Raw genomic sequence first — 12,910 nt, 5'->3', positions numbered from 1 at the left:
TCCCACTGCACAAATGTCTTAATCCCTTAATATCATAACACATTCTTTGTAAAAAGCTCTTTACTTAAATGGGATTGCTATGAATATGTTAAAGCTAGTGAACCATTTTGAGGTGGCTTAAATGAAGGATAATGCAAAAATGCAAATTACTCAATGTTAAACTTCACTGTTAGGAGGGGTTTGTACTAGGGGTTTTGCCTTCTAACCACATTTTCTCTTTCTACCCCCCTCCCTTCACAACCCTGTCACCTAATAGCAACCCCTCAAGTTATGGCCTCAAAAAGAGCATTGGTGATTCTAGCAAAAGGGGCAGAGGAAATGGAAACTGTAATCCCCACTGATGTTATGAGAAGAGCTGGGGTGAGTATGCAGACAATGAAAAATGTTTTTGTGAGTGCTTGGTCAAGGGAAAATCTTTGCCTCAAGTTAATGTTCATTGCTAGGGGCTCAAGGGGTAGTCTGTTGTATGAGGTGAAAATTTACCCGTGCCTTCTTACTGGTTAGCAAATATTTGTGCCATGCCCCAAATAAGCATGCATGACAACTGACATCTGTGCAAAAGATAAACTTTTAAAATACGAGCCTAATGTAGACTAGAGTGGATGTTTCAGGTAAATCTTACCCTGTCAGAAAACACAGCTGCTCCCATGCATAGTAACAGGAGGAGGTGCTTTTTCTGTAGGAGTCTGAACAGCTCAGTACATTACAGCTTATCGCATTGCACAGCTTTTCTTGAGCTACTTCTAAAATTCTGTTATTAGCTAGAATTCTGTCTCATGGGACTCCTCGTGCTGTTTGTTACTTTTGCAGCTGTAGTGGTACACAGTGTTACCATCTGATTAGGTATGAAAGTAAGATTTTAAATAAATACACCAACTTCACATGTATAGAAATGACTAAAATAAAAATTACCTTCTCCCACCACCTCCATTAACGTACTCCCCATTTTGGCCGCCATAAGAAGCACAAGCTTGTCTGCTTATTTAGTGAATGTGAGCTATGACATGCACATCTATGATGATATGACTAGGCATCTAAAAGTTAAGGGAGAAAATTGAACACGCCATAAGTGTGTTTGAGAATGGCTTGAGCCTGCAGGGAGGCTTTAATTCACTATCTGATTTACTTTGTCTGGCTCTCCTGGGTTGTATTGTTTTGTTTCGTTTAAAACCTGTGGGATCAGATATTCTCTGAATGTCCTGCGTGAAAAGTTGAACTATTAGAGGTATTTGTTAATCTCTAGGTGAATATTACTGCTTACCTCATGTGTTTGGACCTAATCATGGTTTGGGGAAGCTTAAGTAAGCGTTGCCCTGTTCTTGACAGCTTTCAGCAGTGCTTCACTCATCCGGTGTACTACTTAAGAACTAACATACAAGAAAAATGCCCTAAATTCTTGGATTGTAATGACACGTGTATTCTTCCGTTAGATCAAGGTAACTGTTGCAGGCCTAACAGGAAAAGAACCAGTGCAGTGCAGTCGAGATGTCTTCATTTGTCCTGATGCCAGCCTTGAAGATGCCAGAAAAGAGGTTGGTCATAACCCTGATCTCATACAATGGCCAACATAGCCTTTCTCACAGTTTCAGAGGTGAATTTAGAAAGTTTACGCGTTACCTTAAGAAATATGTTGCATGTTACGTTAGCTCTATGCAGTAGCGAATTACAGAACTGCGCATCCCGCTGTGCTCCCCTTCAACGTTGTCCTGCTTCGTAGCATGCTAGGATCAGACAGGTTTCTTAACTCTGCAGAGGTATTTTTTTTTGCAAAGCATCAAACATAAAGCTTTGTTCTGCATGTTAGTCAGCCCAACAAAATACCGTGATTTGAAACAACTGAAAAGTTCTGATGGGAAGTTAAACAGTGCTATAGCTAGACCTGTAGTAAGGTTGGAGCAAAACCATTTGTTCTTACAATGCAAGAGCTGCCGTTTGCTTGCTGAAGCTCTTAAATGCACTAGGCTTAAAAGTTAGTTCTGTGACAGATTATATCAATAATAGGCTCTTCCTGGAATAGGAAACAGTGTTTTGTTCCATAATTGGAACTGGTTTTCTGATCATAAAGTGTTATTCAATGGAAGAAAAGGTAGATCACTTTGCTTCTCACTCAACTCAGCTGTAGTGGCCTTAAAACAGTGTAACTTATCTACCAGCCTTTGTTCAACAGAACAATTTTATCTTCTGTTTGTTTAGGGGCCATACGATGTCGTGGTCCTGCCTGGGGGTAACCTTGGAGCTCAAAACTTGTCAGAGGTAAAGTTCTGGTACCTTAAAGATTCATGGGCATCCTCCTGAGTAGTGGGTGGTCTACACTTGCTTAGTGCAAATTCAGTTCAGCATCTGAAAATTCTCTTCTGAATGAATCAGTAAACTAATTGTTAATTGTCTTAAGCCTTCTTGTGAATATATAGGTGGGACAGCTGGGTAAATTCTTGGACTTGAGTACCTAGTTAAGCAGAATAAAAATGGAAGGGTGCTCTGTATTGTGGGAAAATCTCGGTTCGTAATCATATGAAGATGAAACAGTTGCAAATGAAGATTTAATTCCATGAAATATAAACCAGGCCAAACCCACAGGACTCTGTTCCTTTCCTCAAGAATTCTGTCTCTAGTGCAAAGCTGTGGTAGTGGTGGCATAAATACTTTGGGGAAGGCAGGCAGACAAACAAGTTGATCGATCAGATAGGATTAGATGGTATCACACAGTTTGTAAGCCCTGGAATGTGAGACAAATATCCGTCTAAATCTTCTTAAGAATGACGGAGACTGTCTGGAGGTATCTCATGAATTCTTTTTCCTATTTGTCTTGTGAAGTTTTGAACAATAACTTTCTATGGCCATGGATTAACCAGCTTTTACGTGGGCCAACTACTTCCTTGCAGTTCCTTCTGATTTCCTTGCTCTTTCCTTGTAGGGCAAGTATTTATTAGTTTGAGTTTTTCTCCTTCTTCATGTTTTCATTGCCCTCTGTCCTGAGGCAGGATGGAGAGTTGTCAGCTGGTTTTCTTTGTAAAACTTGTTTATGAATTTGCAGTGGAAAATATTTTAACCGTGCTTCAAATAATCAACCCCAAACAATGACTTGTGATATGGTTTCTTCATACAGTCTCCTGCTGTGAAAGACATTTTGAAGGACCAGGAAAACAGAAAAGGCCTGATTGCTGCTATATGTGCAGGTGGGTTAACAAGACATCTTGCTTTGTAAAGCATTTGGATATTTTGAAGGGGCATGCAGACAGTTTCCTGTCTTAGAAATCTGTATTCCTGTAATTTAGTAGCAGGGATTTGTACTATATATGCACCCATCAGCATTTGAATTTTTTGTAAATTTAATAGCTGAGGAATCTCTAAAATATTGTGAACACTTATCCTGCAAGTTCTGCATAGTACCCAGTTCTTTCCAATCAGCAGTGTTACTGTCTTTAAAATGAAAAGTGAAAGGTAATGTGCTAGGATTTTTTACAAAATATTTGCTTATTCTGGTGATCTTTCTGCGAGGACACAGTGCTGGCAGAACATCATTGCTATAAATTTATCTCACATCTCCTCTCCTGCCCTTTAGCTTCAGAAGGAAGGCTGTAAATATAGAATTACAGGCTCATCCTTCCCCATCTGAGTGGTAGCAAAAGATGGAATTACTCTGAGGAGAGGCTTGTCTGCTTACATATTCTGCATGGCCTAGGTATCCAGACTAGTATGTAAAAAAGCAAGATGAACAATTGCCAGTACTCCCAACTGAACTGAGAGGCTGGCCTAGCTGAGAATGAGGAGAGTGACAATGAGTGTGTAAAAGACAGTCTAAGAGAGTGTGTTTGTGGAGTGTATTTTCACTTTTGTTTTCTGGTACGTTGCTGGGGTTTTTTTGCTTTCATTCTTCAGTTAGGTGATACGCATACAGAGTTGTGAATGTTCTTGAACTTGGCAGTGGTAGTCTTCTACTTCTCTATCTGTATCTCTTGCAGAACAATTGCAAATTCACGGTTGCCTAAAAAAGGCCTCTGCTTGTAATCCGGACAGTTCATTTATTTAGGTATAATGCTTTTTAGAGCCGATTCCAACTGGACACAAAGAAGGTTATTTCCTGGACTATATCGGAAATGAATAAAATGTACAGAAGTGAAACTCACATTAGGCAAATCCTGCCTTCAGTTTCTTTTGGAATTTCCGTAAGGATTTTCTGTCAGATGACCTAAGACTTCTTGACACAAACTCCTTCCTCAATTCAGGCCAAGGAGAAAGTATGAAAAGAAAAGAGAAAGACTGTTAAAACCAAAAACTTAGCAGTTAGCCCATGATCTGTCCAAAATACGGCTTGGCACACAGTTCCAACATGCAAAGGCTTGCTCAAATGAAATTTTATCTGTTAAGTCTCTTAAATTCAAGGGTTAACAAGGTTGTAAAGTAATTGTACCTAGTTAGTGTTCAGATTGAAATGCAGACTTTTTGTTACTTAGTTTCAAGCAGTTTTAAATAAAATGTATTATCTGGAAATAAAATGGCCATTGTTTTTGACTCTTTCAAAGGCAGCAGAATCATTGGTAGGACAGCTGTGTGAACTGAGTGTTCTCTAAACCTTCTCTTTTCTTGATCTGTTTCTCTGTACAGGGCGTTTTGTGTAATAGAATGGGAGAGATTATACTGCTGTGTTCTTTTTGAGGCTTTTTGCTTCAGAGACAGGGCTGGCATCAGTTTTATAAAAAGTAGTGTGTCCACAGTGAGCTTTGGCCCCTTGAGGGCCTAGTGCCTAAACATGTGTTCTTAAAAGTGTTTGTACCAGAAAACAGTTCCTCATTGGTGCAACTTTGTGTCCCTACAGGTCCTACTGCCCTTCTGGCACATGGGATAGGGTTTGGAAGTAAAGTCACAACACATCCTTTGGCCAAAGATAAAATGATGAATGGAGGTATGTAATGACTTTTGTAAGTTTCTTTCTAAACCCTTCTCAGAATTGTGGGTTTTTTAGCTGAACCCTTGATTTAAAGAAAGGAAAATAGCTTTTGTATCTTATTTTGTATCTCTGAATTTCCTTAATGCTTTCCTGAACGTAATCAAAATTCAACTGAATATGCCAAGACTGTTATTTCTAAATCTGTTTAACCTGAAAACACAGGGCTGTATTAACATTCTCATCCTTGGGGAAAATATGCTGCTGCTGTGCTACCAGGAGCATTTTTTCCCTTATCCTTTGAGACTGAGCCATCTCTTGCCCTTTTGGTTCTTTGCCTCAGTGGTCCTAACAGCAAACCCCAGCAGCACCCCTTTCCTGCTCTCCCATGAGTAGTGCTTTGGTGCTATGAGCAGCTGATGGTTCCACATTTCTTTCTCATACCTAAAAGAAGTGGTGGTGAAGCATTATTAAGAAGTCATTCTGTCAACATTAACGAGTCTGAAGGTGAGCAGGAGATGGCAGGGTTCCTCCAGTTTCCTCTGCATGTGTTTGTAAAAAAGAAAGTTGTGAACAGTTACCAAAAGCAGTCTGACTTCCAAAAGAAACCCCATGGAAACTGACAGGCACAGTGAGCGCTTCTTGATGAGCTTGTAGAATCAGAGGTGCATTGCCATACCGTGCGAATAAGTGCCAGAGCTCCCTGCGGGCCTTTTTCCTCCCTGAGGACTGCAGGCAGTGATGGGCTGCTTGGTTCCGGAGGAGCAGGGGTACAGAGCCTGAGGCAGGCTGGGCCCACACAGGTGGCTGAGGTGCCTTCTGCAGAGCATGATGCTGTCGGCAGGGAGCCGTCACTCCTCAGCTTCTGTAGCCTGCAGGCAGCGGGCGGCAGTGCCCTGCGGCAGGCAGGTCTATGCTCTGCAGCAGCTGTTGGCACTGTGCTGGAGACTGACCCTCTTTCTTTTTTTGTGTGTCCCCCCAAGCACACTACTGCTACTCCGAGAGCCGTGTGGAGAAAGATGGGAACATCCTCACCAGCCGCGGCCCTGGTACCAGCTTTGAGTTTGGGTTGGCCATTGTTGAAACGCTGATGGGGAAGGAAGTGGCCGAACAGGTGAAGGCACCCCTAATACTGTAAGAGTGAAATCCTGATGTGGGACAGGGAGTAGGACAATTTTGGATGGAGAGTCTTGTCCTTTGTAGAGTAACTGTAAGAAGCACTGTTGCAAATACAATTTAATTGTGGGTGAAATTAGCAAATGTACTTACCTAAACTGGGATACCTTAACAAACCAATGATCTTTATTTCTGGAAAAAGATCCTGTTAGCAAAAAGCTTCATCGCAAAAAAGCAGCCAGCACCTAATAATCTTAGCTCTTGGATGGCATTTAAAAATCACATGGGAAAATTTGCTGAGTAAATAAAAATGAAGCAGCCCTGCTTGTGTGTTTTTTCTTTGTGTGTTTTCTCCCAACCCAGACCTATGAAACCTTTTTACCACTATGGCTAGCAACGTGCTATTCAAAACAACTTCTGCCTAGAATCTCACACAGTTCTTAGGAAGTATGAGCTGAAATGAGAAGGTGGTCAAGCACTGGAGCAAGCTCCCTAGGGAAGTGGTCACGGCTCCAAACCTGTCTGCGTTCAAGAAGCATTTTGACAATGCTCTTAGATATATGGTTTCACTTTTAGGTTGCCGTGTGTGGAGTCAGGAGGTGGACTTGATGACCCTCATGGGTCTCTTCCAATTCAAGATATTCTATGATACTATGAAATAGATTATTAAGTTGTAACTTAGAATTTGTTAAAACAATATTTAGTTTCCTGCATACAAGTAAGGCCAATAACTAGTATTAGTTCTAAGACAGCATGGAACTAAATTAAAAGTGGGAATATTTTTACCTTGTCAAGCACCCTAGAGTTCCTATAGCTAGCAGGTTGACCATGATACCCTTGGAATTTGTCTTCTACATTAAATGATTGCAGATCCATTGAGCTATTTAGGCAGCTAATAATCAGCATAAAGCAGGAGGTTTGAACTTAGTAGCTTACCACCAGTAGTAGTGCTTGTTTCTATAAATCGGAACTTGCTACAAGCCTGGCTTAAGTGAGCATATGTCAGTTTAGAGGAGCTGCTGGGCAGGTCGCTGGAGGAAGTAGTGGAGCTGTATGTATCCCCATGAGAATTAAGAATTTGGGATCAATTTTTGTCTTTGCTACCTTACTCTACTGTTACCTGGCTCTGTCAGCAGTCACGCTTACAAGATGGCACCTCACTGGATCTGAAGTTACCACAGCATCTGGAGACCTGGTTCTGTATACATCTGAAGTGTACAGTCTGAACTTCAGAAAATGACTCCGTAGGTGCCTTTATGATTGGTTATTTTAATGGCAGACAAGTTCATTCTCAATTACTGCATTTTGGTAATGAAATACATAGGTACTTTTGCAAATTTAGAATTAAGAAATGTCTCTACATCGTTAGTACCTACTGGAAGAACTGCTTTAGCTGTGTGCTCTGCCTCTAATTTGCTTGGGAAATCTTTCATATGTTTCTCTAGCTTTGAAATATGCTCAAGATATGCAAAAAGTTGTAATCTATGTAAGATTGGACATGTTTGTTTGTTAAATCTGCACGTCTAACTGGTATTGCTATGCAAATGTAAACCAAATGATGGAAAGATTCTTTGTCCTACAATCTGGAATAATCGCTTGGTTTGTAAATGGGCATGATTCAGAATACAGGAAAAGCTGTGCATTCCTGGGCTGTAGTACTGCTTTATAGCATTAGAAGGAAAATATTTCCATGCTTGTATTACATTTAGGCTTCCAGAAATCTTTTAATATAAGGCATTAACAAAGTGGCCAGAAATTTGATAATAGGGGTGGGGTTTTTTTATTACTCTAAGGCTGAGAGAGTTCAGTTTACAGAAATGAGGTTTTCAATGGGTACATTTGGGCTTTCTCACTCCTCTTAAAGTAGTAATAGGAAAATCACTAAGTAAAATGAGCTTAGAGCCTATTAATGTATCTGGTTAACTTACAAATTCTTTCACTGCGTTAGGCAAAAAGGACTTGGTTTATGAAATGTGGTAATGCTACTTGCATCACAGTTTCCTTCAGGAAGCTGACCCTGTTCTCAACCTTTTACATTGCAGATGTCCAGCAAACCTGAATTTACCTGGGTTCTCTGTTTCTGCCAAGGTGTCATTAACTCAGTCTTTAAGTTAGGGGATGGGTATGAACTCAGATTAGGCTAATTTTCCTCTTCCGGGAAGTGTTAAGAAGGAATTCACTGATTTGAGAAAAAAAAAATATTTCTTTCCAATTTGTGAAATGCTTTTTTCCTCTCTCCTTATCCATTTCATACAGAGGCTCCCTAGCTGTTACATACCCCTTTTCCTAAAATCCCCTTTATCTGCTGCTAAAAGATGAGATGAGGTACTTTTCTGCTCAGTGTTTCATGAATGCTAGAAACTTTGCGTCTTTCAATTATTGGCAAGCTTTAGTTTTAGAGCCTATGGTAATTGGATATTTGCTGCCACAGAACTTGGCTTAAAATGAAGAGAGTGCATCCACTCTTCTCTAGCTAGCATTTACCATTTTGTTCCCTGGCAGTTGGAGGATTTGGAGGATTGATTGATTGTTTTCCTGCTGAGAAGGTAGTCAGTTAGCATCTGCTGTATGCCTCGTATCATCTCTCAAGAACAGTGTGGTTTTTTTCTCTTCATTCTGCTTGTTGTGTAGGCTTGAATGCATAATTGAGAGTGAGCTCTTTTAGTGAATTGAGAAGTAGTATATGACTTAGGAAGAGGAATATACACAAGATGGCATAGATGCTAGTGCCAGCAGTGAATACTTGCAATGCTGAAAAATATTTTCCTTCAGAATGAAGGAGCTTATAAATGAAGAAGCAGCTCTGAACCAGAAGAAACAAAGAACATGTGGAGAGTGAGCAGTCTAGTTTTGCTGCAGTTCTTTGGCAAGTTTCTTTCCAAAAAGGGAAAGCAAAGTACACAGGCGCAAATCCTAACCCAGGAATATGTCCCTCTGAGCAACAGAGAAAGGATGCTCTTCTAGAGAGAGAAAGGCATTACTTTTAAAATAGGTGGAGACAAACACAACCATAATGGATGCAAAACAGCCTGCACACTAGTACTTGGAGCTGAAAAGTACACAAGGGAATATGCTTCATTCAGTAAATACAAGCCTTGGACAGCTTGCTGTCCATTTTGAATAGGCATACTATTTGGTATGACTTAACTACAAGGCATGAAACCCACAGTGACTGTCAGAGCAAAGAATAGTTACTTAATAAGATTATTTTGTTTGTTCTTTCAAAAAAAAGAGGCATTGTGATGCAAGATGTAAGCAATGATCCCAAAATGATAAAAGACAGCTATCTTCCAGCAGCCTGGATGACATGTGACTTGGTTGGAAAGATAAGCATGTAACAGAGAAGTAGGAAGGTGCCAACAGAAATAATCACGAGCACTGCATCCATACCGTCATTCATGTTCACATACTGTATCTCCAGAACAAAAGGATGCATTGCTGTTACATGGAGACTACGTTTTAGTAGGACATGGGCTGCAATGTTTGAAGTTTGGAAAATAGGCAGCAAAACACCGAGTGAATGAATAAATTGTTGCCCAAAATTTTAAATAATAGTTTAGCATGTTTAGAATGTAGTCTTGCGTGTGGCACATCTGTGTGAAATGCAGTATGGAAAGAAAGCAAAATACGTAAAATGAGAGTTGAGCAGGCCTCAGCACAGACGTGCCTACCTGCTGCCCTGATCTGTCAGCTGATCAGCTTACTCCGCTAACATTTCCTAGATCTGCACTTTCATGGAGATTCTGTAGTTCTTGCAGCATTGTCACATGGCAGGAAGTTAAAAGGTTTCTGGGAAGAACAGCAAAAAGGGACAGGTTGCCCCTGCTGGAACAATTTATCTGGCCTTCCCTGCCATCTCTTGAGAAGCATCCAAGGAAGGGAAGGGGCTAGGAGCGTGTTGTGTGAATTGCTGTAGCAGGTGCCACCACAGACACCGGCCCAGCTCCTTCAGTTAGCATGTGTTCAGTGGGGTAGGCATCCCAAGGCAGACCTTACCCTTCCAGAACTGCCAGACCTGCTGTACATGGATCTTCTGTGTCTAGGAGCATCCACCTTCTGCACACATGGACACTCAGCAGAGCTTCGCGTGCAGAGCAGGCCCAGCCACACACCCCAGAGGTGGGGGAATTGAATCCAGGTCTCCTGTATCCCAAGTACTCTAACCAGTAGGTTCCTAATTAAGGGACTAGGCAGCATTATTGGTTTGTCTTTTTCTGGCCACGGTTTGGGAAACAGGGCTGATATACGTGGTAGGCTTCAGAAGCAGGTTGGACTTGTAAAACCCAGTATCCTAGTTTTTTAGGTAACTTACTTCCTCTATATTGTCTAGGTGCATTGAGGACTCCACTGGGTGGCACAGCAGTTAGGTATTGCAGTGCTCTGTGTTGCGCTCAGTCTCTTTAGCGGCTTTAGAGCCTTTGTGCTTTCTGCAAAACTGTTCTGTGTGCTAGAAGGCATCACTGATTGAGAGGCAAGCTCTTATACTCGGGCTTGCTCATTTGCTTAACTTCATTCAACAGCTTCTAGTTACACCCTTTGTATAACCTTAAATAATTCCTCCCTATGTAGGGTTTACAACCCCTTGAGTCTTGTAGATACTTATGTACCTTTAACAATTTAATTCAAGGCCATTCCAGTAATGGTAGGGGGAGGAAGACGTAAAGGTGTCCAAGGATCTCATGCAGCACTCATACTCTAAAGAGCAGACTTACATCTAGAGAGACCTGTGTAACAATGGTGACACTGAAGTTTTCCTCAGCTGCTGAAGTTTCCCAGCAGGACTAGGGACATAATGATTTTCTGAGCAAATCTTTCTGATTTCTAAATAGCGGTGCTGTAACAATTTTACAGTTTACACTGCCAACAACTCTGAGCTACAGCCAGAAATACAGCCTGCAGTTTAGGTACGTACTCAGTTCAGTAACAGCTCTAAAGCCTGCAACCATCCTCTCCTCATTGATGGCTATGGTAGAATTTCCTTTGGGATTCTCAGTGTTCCTTGCAATCTTGTAGAGCTGCTGTTCTGCATCAAAGGAATCCCCTGAATGGAAACATGTTTCTGCAGGTGCTTCTGCAATGAAAATTTTGTCTGCTCTGTGTTGAACAGAGGATTTCTTCCACTATTAACTGTGTAGTTTGACCCTGACTATAGCCTCAGATATTTAAAGATCTTTATTCTTCAGCAGAGTATAAATTGCAGAGTATAAATTTAAAGTGCAATTTTGTGACTTAATTCTTCCAGTCTAGTAGCAAATTGAATTTTCCTTAATTCTACATTTTTATTTGCTGTTCCAAGACTTAGTGAAAAGAGAAGTAATTCCGTTCTAAAGCATCAGTGAAATTCCGCACTGATAGTTGTCCAAATCAATGTCTCCTGTATTCTGACCAAGAATGCCCTGAGTCAGTTTTCAGGTTTTTGGTAAGAGCTTTTGAAGTCATGTGCATTACAGCATCACATGCTTGAGACAGACTGCTTTCTACTTCAGGACACCCAAAGTATTGTAGCCTAAATTTGCTGCCAGTTCCTAAAAATGAAAATTTTCTTGAGCGGTCACCATCATTCCTTCAAACAGCTTGGAAACTGCTTTTTCCAGGGTTGAGCAGCAGCTGTGGGCATGGAGAGCCCATCATGGCCCTGACCAGACTCACCTGGGCCCTCTCAGTGCCCGTAGCCAAGGAGCTCCGTATAAGCTGAGGCTTGGGCCCAGCTGGTCTTTAATGAGCCTGACTTGCTGAGGGGGCTTTCTGGTTTGACTTTGGACATGCCTCTTTGCTTCAGAGCTGCTGGATGATTGATCCCTGGACTGCTGGCTGAAGCTGTTGCTTCCACAGGACCTGCTCAGCTCTCCTTCCTCAGGTACTGTGGGGCTGTGCCCCTCATTGGTGAAGGGTGCTGCCCTGGCTGGCGTCGCTGTTGCTTTTGGCTCTGTCTGCCGTTGTGGAGAAGCTACTGCTGTTGCTCCCTGCCAGTCAGTACTGCTGTGTTTGCTCTTTGAGAAGGCAGGATTTGGTGCTGGGCAATACAGCATCGTTTGCTAGCTCTAAACCTGGCAGCAAGGATAATTTCTGCTCTGTAGTTTAGCTGGAAGCACTTTAGTTCTTAAAGACTTTGTTCATGGATTTTGCTTCTAGAATTTAGGAATTTCTGAATTGCTGTACTCTTAAGAGGCATATTTCTATCAAGGTTTTTGCAGTTACAGTTCTTTTTTAAACTAGGTGTTTGGTTTCTCTGTGCTGTTAAGTTTCAATGAGTTATTTTAGGAGACTGGTCTCTATGTAGTTTCAAAACCACTTTTTAAATTGCACACTTTGCACTGTAAGTACTGTAAACTCTGGGGGCTGCCTACTTTCGTACATTGAAACATTTCCAAGTTATAATGAGTTCTCCTAAGAAAGCATTGCTTACTTCCACATACACACAGCTCTAGTCTCAGACTCCCACTTTCTGCTGTATTATTTTGTATATAAATTGGAAAAAGCCCTCTCACAATGAAGTCACCAGCTAGGCAAGATAGTGACTGGCAGGTAGGAGGCAAGCTGCCTTGAGCGGTGATGAATCTGGCCGCTGATGGGCACAGCATTGTCATTTGCCTTTTTTAACAGGAAATCTGCTGTTGGGTGGGGAATTGCTTTCTCTAAGAGAACTGGCAACAGAAGATGCGTTTATCTGTGCTAACTTCCCTCATTGCCACATCTGACGTGTTAATCGGTTGCTCTTCCACCGTGTTTTGCAAAGGAGTGCTTTCCCTTCCTTTTGGTTGCGCAGAAGGGAAATGAACGCGTGTACTAGGAAACTCTAGGAATAATGCAGCTCTAGGATCCTGTATGGGCTTACAAAGACATAGGCTTTGCCAGCAGCTTTCAAATCAATCCCTTGGAGCAAAAATAAGAGGTGTTTTTTTTCTCCTT

At 41.5% G+C, this 12,910-nt stretch overlaps 1 protein-coding gene across 1 annotated transcript; it reads left to right on the top strand.

The window, feature by feature from the left end:
• Window positions 1-231: 231 nt before the first annotated feature.
• Window positions 232-6,324, top strand: PARK7 (parkinson protein 7). The gene is made up of 6 exons (XM_009574580.1): window positions 232-360; window positions 1,431-1,532; window positions 2,194-2,253; window positions 3,107-3,176; window positions 4,817-4,903; window positions 5,869-6,324. Exons 1-6 carry the CDS (start codon window positions 271-273, stop codon window positions 6,021-6,023), a joined length of 564 nt encoding a protein of 187 aa, XP_009572875.1. The 5' UTR covers window positions 232-270; the 3' UTR covers window positions 6,024-6,324.
• The last annotated feature ends 6,586 nt before the right edge of the window (window positions 6,325-12,910 follow it).

The sequence above is a fragment of the Fulmarus glacialis genome, unplaced genomic scaffold (assembly GCF_000690835.1).
Source record: "Fulmarus glacialis isolate BGI_N327 unplaced genomic scaffold, ASM69083v1 scaffold50733, whole genome shotgun sequence".
Classification (NCBI taxonomy): Eukaryota; Metazoa; Chordata; class Aves; order Procellariiformes; family Procellariidae; genus Fulmarus; species Fulmarus glacialis.
Note: the sequence above shows the minus strand (reverse complement) of the source record. Positions and strands in the feature narration are given on the sequence as shown.

Bases quoted from the DNA above. Each gene is read 5' to 3' on its own strand.
- PARK7 (XM_009574580.1), top strand. From the start codon at position 271: ATGGCCTCAAAAAGAGCATTGGTGATTCTAGCAAAAGGGGCAGAGGAA. The intron at 361-1,430 runs GTGAGTATGCAG...TTCTTCCGTTAG, and splicing joins ATGTTATGAGAAGAGCTGGG to ATCAAGGTAACTGTTGCAGG. The intron at 4,904-5,868 runs GTATGTAATGAC...TGTCCCCCCAAG, and splicing joins AGATAAAATGATGAATGGAG to CACACTACTGCTACTCCGAG.